The 19,071-nt window shown below is 46.0% G+C and overlaps 1 protein-coding gene across 1 annotated transcript in view; it reads left to right on the top strand.

Moving 5' to 3' along the window:
• SVIL (supervillin) overlaps nucleotides 1-16,504 on the top strand; it is a 252,596-nt gene extending 236,092 nt beyond the window's left edge. Inside the window, 9 exon segments of the mRNA XM_055544002.1 lie at nucleotides 3,648-3,799; nucleotides 6,111-6,216; nucleotides 6,788-6,995; nucleotides 7,726-7,859; nucleotides 10,722-10,877; nucleotides 12,353-12,496; nucleotides 13,809-13,933; nucleotides 15,267-15,422; nucleotides 15,523-16,504. Coding sequence (XP_055399977.1) covers nucleotides 3,648-3,799; nucleotides 6,111-6,216; nucleotides 6,788-6,995; nucleotides 7,726-7,859; nucleotides 10,722-10,877; nucleotides 12,353-12,496; nucleotides 13,809-13,933; nucleotides 15,267-15,422; nucleotides 15,523-15,609 — 1,268 coding nt within the window. The 3' untranslated portion in view covers nucleotides 15,610-16,504.
• The last annotated feature ends 2,567 nt before the right edge of the window (nucleotides 16,505-19,071 follow it).

Here is a 19,071-nt window from a genome sequence, read left to right as displayed (position 1 = left end):
ACAGTCACAGGACATAGGACTGGACACTCAAGACCCCTTTTCTCCCCAAGAAGGCCTCCCAGCTTGGAGGAAAGGCCCTAGACCCAGGGACCCTACAGCCTGGGTCTGAATCTTCTCAGGAGCCACTAACTGTGCAAATTGGGGAAATTTACATAACCTGTCTGAGGCTCGGTTTACTCACCTGGCAAATGGAGATTATAATACCCCGCTTGCCAGGGTCCTAGGATCGGGTATGTGGGATGTTTAGCATGTAGAGGTGCAGACATCATCATTGCTGACCTTCTCAGCATAGCTCCTGCATTGAACTGGAAGATGAGATACCATGGGTCCACCCCAGTGATAGCAGTTCCCAGAGGGTCTCTGTTGTGGGTTTAAACTCTGGGGTGAACTGCCAAGTTGGACACTGAGTACTCATCTGTGCTGCCTGGCAGTTGAGACAATCAGCAGGAATTTAGTGGGAAAAGACCTACTAACCTTTGATGTTGTGGACGTGGGACCAGTAAGGAGCCACTTTCAAGAGCACCCGCTGTCCTCAGCCTTAAAAGTAGAGGAAGGGAAGGGGCTTGCTGTTTTACAAAACCAGATGGGGGAGCTACCATCTGAAATTTACTTGTCTCCTTTTCTTAAAAAATAAAGGTCAGTGAATGGATGACTAAGACTATATGAAAATGAATTTAAAAAACAGATCTCAGATTTCTGAGAGGCCCCTGAGAAATGCTGATGTGACCTGGGCAAATACTTTGTGTTTCTCCCCAGTGAACACAGGGTACATGTCACAGCCAGACCCTGCGGCAGGCACCTTTATGGACAAAGTGACAGCTTTGATGAAGCCCAGCTGCGGAGGATTAAGGGAGGCCAGGCAGCGTTCAGATTCCAGGCCATCCCTCTGGGAGCAGAAAAGCAGCGCCTAACAGCATTTGCAGCTGCTCTGTGGTCATCACAGAAGCCCTGGCCCCTTGGTGACAGCTGGTCCAGTCCCCACATCACTCAGACCCACAGGGGCTGCACCTGCAAAGGGGACTGAATTCAAGGTGCCCTGTGGGCAGGCCCAGCAGAAAGCAGCTCCTGGTGACACAGCACTGTCACCCTCTTGGCTGACTCTGGGCAGTCTGCTCCTTGGGATGTGAACTGTGACCAGGGAGACCAGAGGCCCCAGTGGTCAGTGTCCTGCCCCAGATGCCACCTCAGGTGCTGCAGGATGTGGCTCAAGTCCCCACAGGGTCAGGGAACAGGCAGCTTGGGGTACCCAGTGATGCTGGGTCAGGCCCCACCGGGGCCCCATGCAGGAGTCAAGTTCCTATTGTAGGAGGTTGGCTGCAAGACCACGTGCTGAGCAGTTCACGTGGCTGAACAGCCACCACCTGTTTTTTGTTTCTTCTAAACGCAACTCCTGATAATGACCTTCCTCTCTGAAGTAGGTGGATGGCAGCATGCAGCAACACGTTACATTCAGCCTCGGGTCAGGGCCGCAAAGAGGACAATCCAGAAGTTCTTAATATAGAGCTTAACTAATACAGCTTAACCTTTGCTAAAACTAAAAATCAATACATGCATCAAAAAGTAAGTTGTACACAGGATTAAATTCGGGGTATGCTGAAGAAAATTGCAAGGAAAATTTGTGAAAACTTTTATGGAATATTTTTAAGGGAACATAGTCCTATTTTAGGTATATGTAGGCAAGCCCATTTTAGAATGTTAGGGTGCACAACACTGATTATTTAAGTATGAACATATATTTAACAGACTGGTAACAAATTCCAAGACGTGTAAACTGCTGTGATAACTTTTAAGCATCTCTCTCCCTAGTAGTAGTCTAACTGATGTGACTAATTTTCACTGCTTTGAAGAGTGTGGGATTGCTGAACAAAGATAACTTCTGTTCCTACTTAAATTCGCAAAACTTTCAACAAGTGGCTTCCAAAGTAATTGTGGACATGTAACATCTATTCAGGGGGTGGTTTCTATTTGCTTGGTGCACCTAGAAGTACACAGATTTGACGATTTCAGGTTCACAGTAGAAGGTGCTAAGGCCTGAGCTTGGTCAGAATCCTTTAAGAATTATCATAATCATTTATGAAAGCTGTTTGAGTACTTTGATAAAAAGACCAAAAGAAATCACATAAATATGGCCCCTGACCACTTAGAAACTTGAAATAATTGAGCTTTCTTCTTACCTTCAAACCTTAAGACAACTGTGATTTTGTCAATGAGATTGGGGTTGAGAAAAATTGAGATCATATAGAACCAGAGAGTCCGATTATTATTTTTGGTATTTTTGTTTTTAAATATTTTATTGGAGTATTATAGTTGCTTTACAATGTTGTGTTAGTTTCTGCTGTGCAGCAAGGTGAATTACCTGTGTGTGTGTATCTATGTATATCCCATCTTTTAAAAATTTCCTTCCCATATAGGTCACCGCAGAGAGCACTGTGTAGAGTTCCCTGTGCTATACAGTAGGTTCTCATTAATTACCTATTTTATACACAGTACAATATAAACATCAATCCCAGCCCACGTTTATTCTTCCTGATTTTTAACATATACGGGTATCAGAGGCACCTGCATCCTCCCTGGGTTGATCGCACCCGGGACCACCCAGGCACGAGTGGAGATCTTAGTCTCCTGACATCACTCAGCCTAGAACGCTCTGCCTCTTGGTCACGGTCATTCAGGCCTCTCTTATGCACCTCCTCACAAAGGCCTTCCCCAGCAGGCACTCCAGCAGCGCTCAGCCTGCCCCTGTCACATCCCCCGTCTCCTCTCAGTGCTGACACCCTCTGAAGTCACCTTGCTCATCATCGTTGCCCTAGCACACGGTAGGTGGTCAGTAAATACTTACTGAACACATGAGGGAGTCTGTAGACAGATCTCTTCCTAAAGGTAACGGTTTGGGGTCTGAACTCCTGTCTGAAGTGACCACTCACCCAGATCACTGTCCGTGACTGTCCCTCAGTGGGGTCTGCCTTCCATGCACTGCTGTGGTCTCTCCAGTGCCTGCGAGGTCCCGGCGGTGAGACTAACCAGCCCTTCATCCTGGCTGCAGCCCTGGTGGCAGTCATCACTTAAATCCTGGGTTATTTTGTGAAAGTGATAGGTCCGCAATTTGTCTCTCCCATTTCTGACATAACTTGGAGACTTCAAAGTTTTTTTTACTGAACAGTCTTAGCAGATGACATTTCTTCCTTTGTGCTTAAAGCTGGCCCAACTGTTGTTTGCAGTATCTTTTCTCCACCAGCGGATCGTTGCCAACGGTTGGTGAAACACGGAAATTGTGCTTGTGTCATCAGGCACAATCAGGCCCAGGCCTGCTCTGGCGTCCGCACTTTTCTGTTACACGCACCTGGATGGCCTACTATCTCCCCAGATGATAGATGTTTATCTTGGGGTATCAGGAGGGCCTGGAGATCATTTTCCTCCAGTTTGGAGGCTTGGGGTCCATTAGCTGGAAGAAAGGTGGTTTCTCTCCCTTCCAGTGGCCAACCAAGATCGACATTCCCTCCATTGTAAATGATTTATCCCCAGCCCTGCACCCCAGGGTTGTGCCTCTACTGTTTGTCCTCAGAGTCTGGAGGCCTGAGCTGCACACTGGCTCTTCTTGCGGTTTATCCCCTGCCCACCCCACACTCTGCTCTTCTTTGTGTTTGCAGTGGGAAGCCGGCAGAAGGGGGAGCACTCGGTCAGGGTGGCTGGCAAAGAGAAATGTGTCTACTTCTTCTGGCAAGGCCGCCAGTCGACCGTGAGTGAGAAGGGCACATCAGCTCTGATGACAGTGGAGCTGGACGAGGAAAGGGGGGCCCAGGTAAGTCCTGGAGGCAGATGTGCCGCAAACAAGGGAAAGGAGGGTGCCTGGCTTGTTTCCCTAAGGACCTGATTCTAATGAACAAAGGACAGCATTGTCCAAAGCCTCCTTAGTCTTGATCCGGCTTCTCTGTATTTCAGGCTCCGTCTCCTCTTTCATCACCTCCCTGGCCAGGAAGGCAGACCTCTTATAATATGGCCTTAAATGGCAACCCACTCCAGTGTTCTTGCCTGGAGAATCCCAGGGATGGAGGAGCCTGGTGGGCTGCCGTCTATGGGGTCGCACAGAGTCGGACACAACTGAAGCGACTTAGCAGCAGCAGCAGCAAAGTTTATCTGCAAATAACAAATCTACAAAATTAAGTTTAAAGAGCCCATAAGCGTTAAGGTTTCACTTAACTGATCATCAAGGAATTGTAAATAGGACAAAGATGCCACTTTCCACTCCTAAAATGGCACAAGTGTTTTAAAAGAATGGATTCAGGGCTGGTGAGGATTCAGGAGGATGGGTGCCCGTGCCTGTCTCTGCTGCAAAGTGTAAATTGAAACAGCCACCCTGAAAGGCAGCTTTGGCTTAAGAACCTTAAAGTGCTCACACACTTTGATCAGTTATTCCACTTACACAAATCCATCCTCAGGAAATATCAGAGACACATGTAAAGACTGAGTCTTCCCATGGCCTGCATCCCCCATGGCACACTGGGTGATTTTCCTAGGACCCTTCGGATCATGCCCTGCCCTCTGTTCTCCGTCACACCCAGACCTCTGTTCTCCGTTACACCCAGACCACCATCTAAGGGTCTGCGGGTGTCAGTCCTGCACCCTCCAACCTCGCTCATCTGTACGCCTGTTCAGGCCACTCCCATCTTGTTATGGCTCCCCCTTTCTGCCCACTGCAGGGCTTTTGCAGGGATCTCCCTGGCCTGGCACTCCCCTGGGTTTCTGTCTGGATGTCACCTCCTCATGCTTTTTCCACCTTCTCTGTCCCTTTGCTTTATTTTTCCACAGCACTTACCCCAACATAAAAGGACGGTCACTGTTTACTTATTCTCTGTCTTCCTCTCTAAGCATGAAAGAAACTGTGTCTATCCTGGTCTTACCCACCCCATAACCCCAGAGCCTGTGTGATGCCTGGCAGGTACCACTGCCCAAAGTCAAAGGTTTTGAAAGCATTCCTTTTTAACGTTTGGATTATCTAACCTTGGGTCCCTTCCTTTATTATGGGTAATTAAGAGTTGATTCTGGCGTTTTGGAGATCTTAGCATCCTTTTACTGTCTTGGAAGAAAAACATCAGGAAAGAGAGCAGAGGTATTTTCTCCAGAAACAGATCCACAAGCACTCAGCCTTCAGGTTCCTAAGAACCAACCCTCTTCCCTAAAAGTATTTAATGCATTTTTTTTTACTGTGGACTATTATTTTCCACATAATAGCTGTTCGTCTCTGAAAGCTAATTTATTCCTCATAGTGGATCATTTCAACTGCTTTTTTTGGGGGGGGGCGGGTAGAGGCCATAAACAAATGTTTTATCATACCTTGGAAATCATCCTTAGGGTTTTGAGTCTTAATCCAATTGGAGCATTTCATTTTCTTTCAATCCAATGGGTGAAAAATCACTGAAGAAACAGAAACCACTCGCACAAAATGGCCCTTACTGATGCACAGTAGGTCCTGAGGTTGATAACTTATAGTGAGAAACACTTCCTGCCTTTCAATGCTGCCCAACTGCCAGGCTCTGTTCAACAGTTTCCTGTTTAAGGGAAAATGTCTTTGGCAGAGTGAGTCAGCTGACTCAAGCCTCGGTTCCTGTTACTATGTTGCATCTCACGCTGATGGGTTAACAGATGCAGTGACTGAGGTGCCCTGGGTGACAGGCCTCTGAGGGGATGAGAGGCTGCAAAAGAGTTCTTTTCCCCAGAAACACTGAGTCAGTGGCTGGTCATTCTCACTGCTGAGACGTTTTATTAGAAACATGTTTAAATTAATCACATTATATCCCTACTGCAGAATATCAGAATTCATGCTGTAAAGGACATGTGATGATAGAAAAACACTAGGTGAAGAAAATCAAGGTATAAAAGCAACATAAAACAGCAATCCTACTTGGAAAAATATACACCTGAAAAATACTTTGTATGATAGGAAAGCTGTACTCTAGAACTGTAATAGTGTTCTCTATAAATCACGGTATTATCACTGGCTTTTATTTGTCCTTCTCAATATTTCTCAGATTTTCTACGTGGGCATGTGTTAGCTGTATGACCGCAGCACCGGGCCCGTGACTTATCACTCTGTCATGTGTTTCAATCGGAAGGTCCAGGTCCTGCAGGGCAAGGAGCCCCCCTGTTTCCTGCAGTGCTTCCAGGGGGGGATGGTGGTCCACTCCGGGAGACGGGAGGAGGAGGAAGAAAACACACAGAGTGAGTCACTCTCACTCCTGGAATTCGCTTCTGTTTTTCCTTCGGGGAAGGTATTTTTACAGGGGTGGCGGTTTGGAGTAAGTCTCTCTTCATGTAGCTGAAGGCAAATTTATAAGTTTGCCTTATAAATCAGCTTTATGGGGCGCCCACACCCCTCCCCCTCCTTCTGTGGAGTTGCCTTCAGAATCCAGCTTTGCATGCACAAGGCCACAAGTTGACCTTAAACTGGATCCTGGAGGGAAAAAAAATCAGTGACTTTATCTTTTAAATTATGAGATTTCTGTTGAGCAACATCTTAAAAAAATCATCACAGCTTTCAAGCTTCTTAAAATGTGCCTGGTTACAACTTACCTAGGTCTTTATAAATTTTGTGAAACTGGTTTTTCTGCATTGTGAACTTTTGGCAACCTGTTTCTGAGTCCACAAAGGTTTGTTTTCTGGGCCTGAGTTAGAAACCGGCCTCGCCTCCACCTGCCCCTCCAGACACAGGAAGGAGTGGGGCTTGGGCTGCCTGGCAGGGTCCCCTCCCTGCTCGGTCGCCTCCTAACTGTGCCACTGGCGCCCCCTGCAGGCGAGTGGCGGCTGTACTGTGTGCGCGGAGAGGTGCCTGTGGAGGGGAACTTGCTGGAGGTGGCCTGTCACTGCAGCAGCCTCAGGTCTAGGACGTCCATGGTCGTCCTCAACGTCCACAAAGCCCTCATCTACCTGTGGCACGGATGCAAAGCCCAGGCCCACACGAAGGAGGTCGGACGGACTGCAGCCAATAAAATCAAGGACCAGTGAGTGCCGTGTGTGTGAGCACCTCTCCCTGAGCGAGGGCCTCCAGGGTACAGGCTGAGGATCCCAAGAGCCCCGTGGATGCCCCCATATGTCCAGCATGACTCCGTGTGGGGAGGTCCCCACGAGGTCAGGGGCCCTGAAGGTCCAAGTTCATGACACACGTTCAGCCCAAACCTCCCCTTGAGGGCTGTCCCCACTTTCTGAGGATTTACCTGCTTCCGTAAAAGGCAGAAGACCCCTTCAGAGGTGTGATTCGGCTCTCGAATTATCAGCCTGGGTCCTTGGTTATTTAAAAGAGAACAAATTTCAAACATCATTTAGGGGATCAGAGCTGGTTTTGTCAGAGGTGTGGAAGGTTTGCAAACACTCAGCTAAAGAGAGCTGGGACACACCCACTGTGTCAGACTGTCAGGTGCCCCCTCCTCCGGGGACAAGGGTGTCTGGGAGACAGCCGCCCAAGTGCATTACCAGAGTCCCCAGGGCAGGCGCAATGGATACTGGGCTCCCTTCCTCTTCCAGGCAGGTGCCCACGACCCAGAGACAGCACACTCGACAGCCCCAGGTGAGAACCCACTCATATACTACAGAGCGGGCTGTCATTCATTATAAGGATCGTTTTAGCTGGAAAGCAGGAAAGATGCTGAGCCAATCTGTAGATGTAGTCTGGAATAATTTTGTCCTGCCCACAGTTCTGGGCCTGATAAAAACTATTGGCCTCTCTCCATGCAGATGTCCCCTAGAGGCCGGGCTGCACAGTAGCAGCAAAGTGACAATTCATGAGTGTGATGAAGGCTCGGAGCCCCTGGGGTTCTGGGACGCTCTGGGGAGGAGAGACCGGAAAGCCTACGACTGCATGCTTCAAGGTAAGCCTAGAGCCGGCACCTCCGAGCACCAGCTTCCTCAGTATGTAAATATTTATGCACATGTGCTCCACACAACACACGAGGAGTCCAAGGCGGGGTCTTCTCGGGCCAACAACCCAAGAAGACTAAATAACATTTATCACTAGTTATGATGCCATGTAGATACTGTGTGTGTCAGGGTAGAGTTGTTCATAGAGAATGCTTCTGCCAGGAAGTGTCACACAGGGCTCCAAAAAGGACAGGGCACTTCCTGGAGCCTTGGATGTGTAGCCGTGACTTGCAGAGAAGGGAAGGAGGGAGAAGCATTCCAGGAAACCAGATGGGCACAGCGTGAGCCTCTGGGATGAGGTGTTTTTGGTTTAGCCAGTGCCCAGGGTGCAGAGAAATAGTGGTGGTTTAGTCACCAAGTGGCGTCTGACTCTTTGCAACCCTCTGTCAGGGGGTTTTTCCAGGCAAGAATACTTGAGTGGGTGCTGTTTCCTCCTCCAGGGGATCTTCCCAGCCCAGAGATCAAACCCATGGTTCCTGCACTGGCAGGCGGGTTCTTTACCACTGAGCCACCTGGGAAGTTGTCCTGGGAAACTGGGGTTTAAATGAGAGTGGGTCGGTCTTGTCTTTGAATACACAAAATTTACAGGTTGACATACATACAGAACAACATAAGACAAGCAATTACTAAGCAGTTTAGGCTGAGCTAGGCCCTGGCTAACCACCGGCTACATGTTCCCTCACCCCATGCTCACAGCCCAACCTAGAAGCTGCCCTGGTTCACCAGCAGGGAAGCTGAGGCCTGGGAGCTTAACCATCTCAGCCCAGGTTGGACAACAGTGGGATGTCCTTGTGACCACACTGTACTGCCTCTTGAATTTTACAAACTTTTCCAGAAGTTCTTAAAATATAGTTGATCCTTGAACAACATAGAGGTTAGGGGCTAAGCTCCACCCCCCCACCCTCCCCCACACACACAGTTGAAAATCCATATATAACTTGTTATTTGGCTATGTCAGGGCTTAAGCCCTCATGGCCTGTGGGATCTTGGTTCCCCAACTGTGTCCCCTGCATTGCAAGGCAGAGTCTTAACCCCTGGACCACCAGGGAAGTCCCTACATATAACCTGTCACTCCCCCCAAACTTCACTACTCATACCCAACTGTTGACTGAAAGCCTTACCAAGAACACAGAGTTAACACCTAGTCTGTAGGTTGTATGTAATTATATAATTCTTACAAAAAAGTGAATGTAATGAAAATTATAAGGGATGGAAATTACATTTACTATAGGATACTATAAATTTCTGTTTATGAGATGAATCATTTGTCAGTACCTACATCAATATTGTCTTAGTGGATACAAAATACTCTAGATGTTATATGTATTACTAATACTAGACATCAAAAATTAAAAGATATTGTGAAACAAATTTGTATTTATTTACAGATATTGGGTTGGACAAAAAGTTTGTTTAGGTTTTTCCATGTGTTATGAAAATCTTGAATGAACTCTTTGGCCAACCCAATATAATGAATGATTCAGGCACTGATAACAAAAAAAGCAACAATATGATTACTTTATATTGCCTAGTGTCACTGATACAGCTGCTTCTCAGCACCCCAGCTGATACACTAATGAATGGTTGTAACGTTTTTATGGCATGCAGCCTTTCAGTCACAAGAGTCATAATAAACTATTGAAAGCACTGTTACATTTTTATAAAAATCACCTACCCCTAAAGATAACTGATACACAGCTTCTCCAGTTACAAGAGACATGCAGACTGCATAGTAATTCTTTGAAAAAAGTTATAGAAAAGTAAGAAAACCAACACATTATTAATCTTACATTAAATATCACTCACCTTATGCCTATGTAAAGGTAGGTATCTACATAGATCTGATGCATTCATGACATACCTAAATTTTATTACTTTTTTCAGTATTTCTAGGCTATGCAATTTGTCTGCAGGTTTTTCAAGTTGTCACAAATCTCCAAAAGATTTTTCCAATGTATCTATTGAAAAAATTTATGATGAACCATTTCCCAAAGCCTATGTTAATATTTATAGAGTTATGGCTGCAGGTATTTTATGAGTATATATTGCCACTCTCTACTTAATAGCTGGAGAACTGAGTTGTTTCAAATTTTTCTCTAAAGTTGTGAATAGTTTTCTAAAGAATTATCTGCATTTGTTTCTAGTTAAGGTAAATTCCTATACCTGGAACAACTGTGGTGAAGTTATTATAAAGTCTTACAGTAACATCTGCAAGTGTCCCCAGAACACTGGCACCAAATTCCATTCTTACCATTGATTGTAGCCCACCTCACCAGCAGTTTACAAATGTGTACATTTCACAGCACAGTCACATGCTTGGTTTATTACTTTTCCTCACTGATGGTAGAAATTATGATCTAAACACTGTTATAACTTAATGTTTTAAATTAGAAGTACTGTTAAATGCTGTCTGTATGTATTTGTTAGCCACATATACTTCTGTTTGGGTGAATATTTTATTTGTGCCTTTAGCACATTTTTAGATATTTATTATTATTACATTTCTTTATATACTGCTAAAGATATGAACAGGTTTCCATATTTCCCATTCTGTCACTTGCCTTTTCATTTTGTTTGGTTGAGGGTGCTTTCTAATGCAGTGTAATTTTTCATTTTTATGTTGTTAATGCATAAATCTCTTCTTGAATTACTTCTTATGCAGTTATGATTAAAAAGGCCTTGCCCACCTCCAAGTTCAGATGAACTGTACCCCTTTTTACACTCATGCTTTGATCATTTCATGTCTTACATTAATTCTCCAGTCCACCTGGAATTTATTTGTCTTTAGCTTTTTGTTCTCTTTTCTTTCAAAGATCCTGGAAATTTTAACTTCACACCCCGCCTGTTCATCCTCAGCAGCTCCTCTGGTGACTTCTCAGCCACAGAGTTCATGTATCCCGCCCGAGACCCCTCTGTGGTCAACTCTATGCCCTTCCTGCAGGAAGACCTATACAGCGCCCCACAGCCAGGTACGGCCCACAGAAGGGGGGGAGTCGTGCTGAGCCAGCAGAAGGCTCACCTTCTAAGAAGTCTTTTTACTTTGCATCTAGTAAGCAGTTTTTATCTGCCAAGTACACTTTCTTATATTATCGCTCATGTAATCCTCATACCTCCCCCCAACCAAAGGAAGATGACATCAATCACATATTATAGTATAAAAAACTGACCCTCGGATACTCAATTCACCCAAACTCATCAGTTAAGAATAGGTTGAGTGCAACTATGTCAGGCATCAGTCTCTGCTGTTCTCTCAGCTTTCCCTCCATCTTCTTGATTCATGTTCTCATATGGCTGCCCTTGCTCCAGCCATCATGTTTCTGTTCAAAAGAGAAAAAAAAAGAAGAGTGGGGGACACTGCAATGATAGCCAAGTCTCTCCCTTTTATTGGGTAAAGCAAAAGCTTTCCCTGAAACCCCCAGCTGCAAGGGAACCTTGCCAGAGTAGTAGGAGCAGGGGTTGGGAGCATCTTTGGGGTGAACCCCAGAGTGGTGTCTACAATTCCAGGCTGCAGAGCAGGGCCAAGGCTCTCTCCTGTGCCTCCTGATCCCAAGGTCAGGGCTGTTTCCACATGACCTCCACCACAAGACAGAGCCTCTGTGCTGTTGTTGTGGTTGGGACAGTCACCAGGGACTGGGCTGCAGAGACAGTCGTATCTGAGGTCAGCTGTCCCAGCCTTGGGGCGTCTCCGCTCTCACATTACAAGATCCTGGAGTGGCATCAGGAACCTCACGGACCCTGGCCACCCCGTCGCCACCTGAAAAGCTTGCCTGGTACACATGGTCATACTGGGGAAATATTAGCTAGTGTCTTAGAAAAGGCTGCCACCCACCTCTTCATCCTAAGGCTCAGGTTGGGTCTTCAGCCTCCACTGGGCTTTTCAGTCGTGTGGTTGTCACAGAACCCAGAATGAGAGCCAGGGAAAGACTGGTGAGCTGAGCCAGGGGGTGCGAGAGGCCTTGGCGACGTCAAAGAAGGGTCAGGCTAATGGTTTGCTGGAGAGAAGAGCATCTCCGCAGGCCCATTCCTCCCTAAAGGAACCGTGGACTCAGATGGCCTGCTTAGCAGGTCAAGCATGGGCATGGCAAGCGCGACGTGCTCCCCAGTGTTTAACATGCTCTTGGGGGTCAGTGGTGCTGACAGCCCCTCGGGGGTCACGTGTCTCATCTATCCCAATCTTGGCACCTGGCCAGGACCCAGAGAGCAGCTGCGGAGTTGGGAGAGGCAGGGAATTGAGAGGAGAGGAGGAAAGAGCCTACCTCGTCAATGCCAGCTCTGCCTCAGGCTTTGCCTGGTTTGTCCCTCGAAAGCCACGTCACCAGGGGGACCCTCCCTGTGGCCCTGAGTTTACCTGCCAAGGGGCTTCTCCCACTGACCATAGTGGCAGGCAGGGAGGCACCGGTTAGGCTTGGGGAAGAGTCCCTGACTGTCTGCTCTGCCCTCGCAGCACTTTTCCTTGTTGACAATCACCACGAGGTGTACCTCTGGCAAGGCTGGTGGCCCATCGAGAACAAGATCACGGGCTCCGCGCGCATCCGCTGGGCCTCGGACCGGAAGAGCGCCATGGAGACAGTGCTGCAGTACTGCCGGGGTGAGGCCCCCAGCAGCGGGCACCCTCCATCAGACACCCTGAGGGCTTTCTGCAGACTCACTCAGAGACCCGGGCCAGGCCTCCCTTTCTGTGGGTGGCACTAGCCTGGGAAAAAAGCTGCAGTCAGCCATGAAACCGACTTTTTTTTCCCCTGGAACTTTTTGAGGCTTATTACTTTTGAAATTAATACATTCTAAGCTGCCAACATGAATCAGATTTCTCCTTAAATTGAAGTCAAGTAAATGTACAATATTATATGTTACAGGTGTATGATACAATGATTCATGATGTTTAAAGGTTATACTCCATTTATAGCTATTATAAAACATCAACTATATTCCCCATGTTATACAAAATATCCTGGTAGCAGATTTTATACCTAATGGTTTATACTGCTTAATCCACTACCCCTTATATTGCCCCTCCCCATTTCAACAAACTAGGGAATATCTCTTCTATTGGACTGATCAAAAAGTTCTTTTGGGTTTTTATATAACATCTTATGGAAAAACCCAAATGAACTTCTTGGCCAACCTGATACTATAAGGCCATCTATTATTAACCTGTCACCCTCGAGATGAACAGCTGAGTTGTGGGATGGCTAGCCTGGTTAAAACCCTCCTGCACTCACGGTTAATCATGCTGAGGGACCCTGTCAGGGAGTAGAGAGAGCCCCCAAATGGGCTGGAAGGCCGACGGCAACCTTTCTGTCATTATTATTAGTGTTACATCTGCAAAGAAAGGTGTGCAGTCCATTCGTGGCTTCTCTATTATACCATCCACCTGAAACTGTTGGTCTTTTATATAAAATGAAGATGCCAGTAATTAATTTCTGAATTTTTAAGACCTCATGATTAGTGTTAAACTCTTTCATAATAAAATAACTAAATTTCCCACCAAACATTTAAGCTAAAACCGCTTCTAAACTGCTGTCGTTAGCTGGTTAATTCCCACTGAGCTTGATGCTGGGTCAGGAAGTCGGAGGAATATTTGACGGGTGAGTCCAGGAGGAGGAAAAGGAGCCCCCAGACACCACAGAGAGAGGCTGTCTTTCCTCCCATCCAGGGAGGGTTCTGTTAGGGTCAGGAACCTTAAAGTCAGATCACTTCCAGGCAACTGTATGCATACCTATATGCATGAAGTTAAACATCTTATGTAAACATCCTCCAGGCGGGGTTGTCAACTACTCATAACTTACGTTTTAAGCCTGAAGTCAAGAGATGCAAACAAAAGATTTCAGGGGAAATCAGACAAAGACAGGGCCTTCAGGGCCACACCGGGTCTGTGATGTCTGCCTTCTGTGTGACCGCAGGGAAAAACCTGAAGAAGCCGCCCCCCAAGTCTTACCTCATCCACGCTGGCCTGGAACCCCTGACCTTCACCAACATGTTCCCCAGCTGGGAGCACAGAGAAGACATCGCAGAGATCACGGAGATGGTGAGCACCCCTACTCCCCCCTCCAGGGGCTCCCTGCCTTTCAGGCTGTAGGGTGGCTTCCCCTGGGGAGAAAAGGCCAACTGCGTTTTCATGTGAAAATGCGATTCCTTGTTCACGTGTTGACCAGTCTACACAGAATCAGCGTAGGGAGAAGAGAAGCCTAAGGAGAAGTCAATGAAATTAACTGGGTAACTTTCTACACACCATGCTCAGGTCCAAACAAAAGCAAAGGTGAACTTAATTACTTTGAAGACAACACACAAATAAAAGCAGCCATCTCTTCTACCTGTTAAAGATCATTGCCTCTTTAAGTCCATATAAAGCACCACAGAACAACCCTCTGTCTCAGACCTGAACCTTGGGTCCAAGGAGACATGGAATAACTCCGTGATGAGTTCACCTGCTCAGGTAACGCAGGGAGTGAAGGTGGTGTGAGCCTGTCCTGATGCAGGATGGCTCGACTCCTCTTTCCTGCCATCCTTTATCTCCATGAGGCATTTATCATAACCTCTATTCACCAAAACACATTATTAGACAGCATGTTATCCTTTCCAGCTGCACCGAGAAGAGGAAGCTTACCGCAGCTCTGTAGAATTTCTTAATGTATGGGTTTTGAACACTGCTCACAACAGCAGCCCCAAGGAAGTTTTTTATTTGGTGGGAGATGACGTGGGGATATTTGATAGGAGGTCTGGATAACTTTAAACAAACTGCGAAAGTGTGCTGCTGCTTGACCACGGAGAGGGCCTGCTTGATCTCCGCTGCTGATCCTAAGCTCTCTGGAGCCCGGTGGACTTTATCTTCACAGGTGGGGTCTCAGGCTTCCTGGGAGCCAACAGGCATGGTGAGGTGTCTCTGTGCACAATGGATGTGTGACCCAGGACACCTCGAAGCTCTCCAGGTTCAAGGACATCAATCAGTGCCATCCTGTGTTTTCTGTAGACCCCTGGAGGGGGTTAAAAAAAAAAAAACTCCATTCAGCCCCAGCACATTCTATATGGATTTTCTTACCTTCTTTTTCTACTGAGGATTAGGATATGGGATCTGAGGTATAGAGGGGAGGGTGATTCTTTTTAAGGTTAATCGCTTTTATATATTTGTAAGCACATTCCATTATTTGCATGCTTCTGATGTCTCAGCTTCACATGTAATCATCATCTTGATAATTCACTCATGTGATAGGCCCTAAACTTTTTTGCTGATGTATATGAAAACCCATGGAAGGGTGAGATAGCATCTCAGGCTAGGGTGGGGATGGACCAGGTGATATATGCAGCATGTGATGAAATATGTGCAGACATGGAGGTCCCCCTCTCGGCTCCCTCTTCTCCAGGACACGGAAGTTTCAAATCAGATCACCCTAGTGGAGGATGTCTTAGCCAAACTGTGTAAGACCATTTACCCACTGGCCGACCTCCTAGCCAGGCCGCTCCCTGAGGGAGTTGACCCTCTGAAGCTGGAGATCTATCTCACCGACGAGGACTTCGAGGTAAGCATTTCTTCTGGGTGGGACTGCATTTGAGTGTCGCGCGTGGCTTGTCGGAGGGTCTGTTCACTCAGCCGCTGGGCATTCCTTTCTCTCCTCCCAGCTTGCACTAGACATGACCCGAGACGAGTACAATGCACTGCCCGCTTGGAAGCAGGTGAACCTGAAGAAAGCGAAAGGTCTGTTCTGAGTCATGAGATGCTGGAGGAACCTGGGTGGTCACTTTCAATACTGATGGACCAGGAAAATGGATGGTTTAGTGGGGGAGCCTGGTATTTTTAAATATGTTTTTTCATCTGCATTTTTAAAACCTGAAGTGACCAGCTCTCCTGCTTGTTTGGGAGTTGTGTATTTTGTAAATGTTCCAGAGAACTCTCTGGGAACATGCTTTCCACACGTCAGCAGGTGATGTTCGTGAGGTATCCGTGGCCCTACATGCACTTATGCAGCAGGTCCTCAGCGGCGGCCACGGCACCGCCCTCCCGCTCCAGCTCAGCGTTGCCTATTTTTTTGAAGCAGTTCTCTTTATAAAGTGTTATTTTGATAGTTTGTGGATTCTAAAATATATATATATTTATATAAACACCATATAAATCAAATATGTATTTAACAAACCAATATGTATTCATTCACTTTTAAGATTTTTTTTTTTTTGGTGTCAAAATAATATTAAAAGGCAGTTGCCTCTGTTGAGTTAGTTCTGCCACCTGTGTGTACTTTCACCCACGTTCAGAAGCGTCTCCTTTGGTGTGAAGTCTGACTCGTTCTGAGTGCTGCTTCTGGTGCTAAGATGAACAAAGGCTCTTAAGAATCTGTGCGAATCCACCTTTCGACCTTAATATCGCCCCCAAATGTATAGTGCCTTGTTTTATGTACAGTTTATATACAGAAAAGTTTGCTCTGCAATTTTTGACGATGGTTTGGAACAATATCTACAATTTTACTCTAAAATAATAGAAATTTCAAAAAAAAAAAAAACAAAACAACAACTCTTATTTCTAATACCTGTTGTAAACATTATACATGTCATTTGGTGATGGAGGAATCCAAAATAAAAGCTTCAGAATAAACACAACTATGAACTGATTGGGTCACATTGAGTTCCTGTCTGCAAACATTTGTTTGTAAATGTTAACCTTGTACCAATATTTCACCATTCAGTATTAACTGCTGTAACTTTTAATGCAGCTCAGGGCAAGATGGAATACAAGGTCATACAACCAGACAGATATTCAGCCCATAAAATGAGTTGAAGACATATTTTTTCAAGTCATAATTCAACAGAAGCTCTTTATCTTCAACTATAGCTGTGTATCAAATTCAAGAGCTCAATGCCTTTTTAAAAATACTGCATATATAAGGTAGGTAGAAAAACATTAAAAACTCACCAGCTTTTATGTTCTAAAATCCAGGGTCCAAGGGAAAAGAATCTGAAAAAGAATGTATGTGTAACTTAATAACTTTGTTGTGGACCTGAAACTAAAACAACACTGTAAATCAACTGCAGTAAACAAACCCCAAATCCATGGTTTTGAACAAAGACCACATACCCCGATATGAGTTGTTACCACCACCCCCACTTTGGTCTTATTAATAGTTCATGTATCAATCCCGTGATTTCTTCAAACTCCATCACTGACCATATGAGCCCCCTGTCCCCCAAGACTGCATAGGTCAGGGGTCTGTACCTGCTCCTGGCCCCACCACTCGACGACGGTGTGGCACTGGGCCGTCACAGAACTGTCCCACCACCTCCTCTTCCAATCAGCACTGCGACTGCCCACCTCCTATGACTGCTTCTTACCAAGGCCATTCAGTGCTACTGTCATGGAGGGGGACTTAGGAAAGCAAGAGAGTTAAAATTAAGGAACGTGGTCACACATCTAGAAATGACAGGTTCAACCCCGGAAGACCTTCCAAAGAGAAAACATGGAAAAGTCGAGGGAAGGAGGAGCAGAGAAGCATGCTGCAATAAGCCCTTTGGGTGGAGAGCCTGCTGTAGGTGTGATGGACAATACAGAGTCATCAGCGATACCCATTACCCTAGATTTTCCCAAATGCTCTAAAACTGTTTATACCCACGTGTACTAAGCACTGTCCCCAGCACTGTGTCTGCCTCTCACCTCATTATAAACGGAGCACCCGTCTTGGTTTCACATTTGCTTTTTGCCTCTTTTCCTGAGTTGTTTCCCCAAATCTCTCTCCAGTCTGCAGAACTAGATCCTCCTCTCTCATGTGGTTTTGTGATAGCAGGACATGACCTTTGTATCCTGGGAAGGGACCCTGCCTGAACACATGACGTGCTAAGTCTCAACACCTCGGCCAGCTGCGCTGCACCCCTCCTCCAGAGCCACGTTCCCAGGTGAGCCATCTGGGGAACTTTTATTAAAAACAGCTGGTGTTTTCTTCATTTGCTGCTTTTGAACTAAAGAACTTTAACATGGGGCAACGGATGTCTGGGTGGAGACAAGATGTCACGAGTGTCCTGAGGTTGGGGGGGAACTGCAGTAGTACAAGCGGGCCCCAGAGGTGAGGAACCCTCACCCCGATGTGTTCTTTCTGGGCTGTGTCAGGGTCAGAAAGGCCGCTCAGGAGCCCCTCTTCATTCTCTCCTTATTCCAGCCCCTCCTGTGCCGGAGTTCCATTCTTGTAAAAGGGGATGCATTCCAGAAACAGCTTGAGAATCTGTTTTGGTCCTTCACTTCTTTCTTTTCTTCTGATTATAACGTAACACCCTGTCTACACAGTGACTTGTATATGAATGATCACGGCAGCATCATTCATAATAACCCAAACCTGCAAACAACCCATCGGTCCATTGACTAAGAAATGGATAAACAAAATGTGGTAGAGTCACACAATGGAATACTATCCAACAGGAAAGGTAACAAGATACTGATCAACACTCCAACACACCTGGACCTCAGAAATGCCATTTAAGAACTGAGAGTCTGGGATTAGCAGATGCAACATAGGAGGAATGAACAGCAAGTTCCTATAGCACAAGGAACTATAGTCAACATCCTGTGATAAACCAAAGTGAATATGTGTGTTAATAACTGAATCACTTTACTGTACAGCACAAATTAACAAAAATACAACTCACAGAATGGGAGAAAATATTTGCAAATGAAGCAACTGATGAGGGATTAATCTCCAAAATATACAAAGAGCTCATGCAGCTCTATATCAGAAAAACAAACAACCCAATCAAAAAATGGCAGGAGATCTAAACACACATTTCTCTAGAGAAGACACACATATGGCCAAAAGCACAGGAAAGGATGTCCAACACCACTAATGATCAGAGAGAAGCAAATAAAAACCAGACTGAGGTATCACTGCAGACTGGTCAGAATGGTCACCATCAAAAGTCTACAAACAATAAATGCTAGCGGGGCAGTGGAGAAAAGGAAACCCTTTTAGACTGCTGATGGGAATCCAAGTTGGTACAGCAATGACAGCAAACAGTATGGAGGTTCCTTAAAAAACCAGTTGCCATGTGAACCAGCAATCCCACTCCTAGGCATATATCCAGAGAAAGCCATAATCTGGAAAGGCACAGGCACCCCAATGTTCATTGCAGCACGGTTTACAATAGCCAAGACGTGGAAAAAAGCCTAAATATCCATCAACAGAGGCATAGATATAA

The sequence above is a fragment of the Bubalus kerabau genome, chromosome 13 (assembly GCF_029407905.1).
Source record: "Bubalus kerabau isolate K-KA32 ecotype Philippines breed swamp buffalo chromosome 13, PCC_UOA_SB_1v2, whole genome shotgun sequence".
In the NCBI taxonomy this organism is placed as follows: domain Eukaryota; kingdom Metazoa; phylum Chordata; class Mammalia; order Artiodactyla; family Bovidae; genus Bubalus; species Bubalus kerabau.
This window is presented reverse-complemented; position numbering and strand designations above follow the sequence as displayed.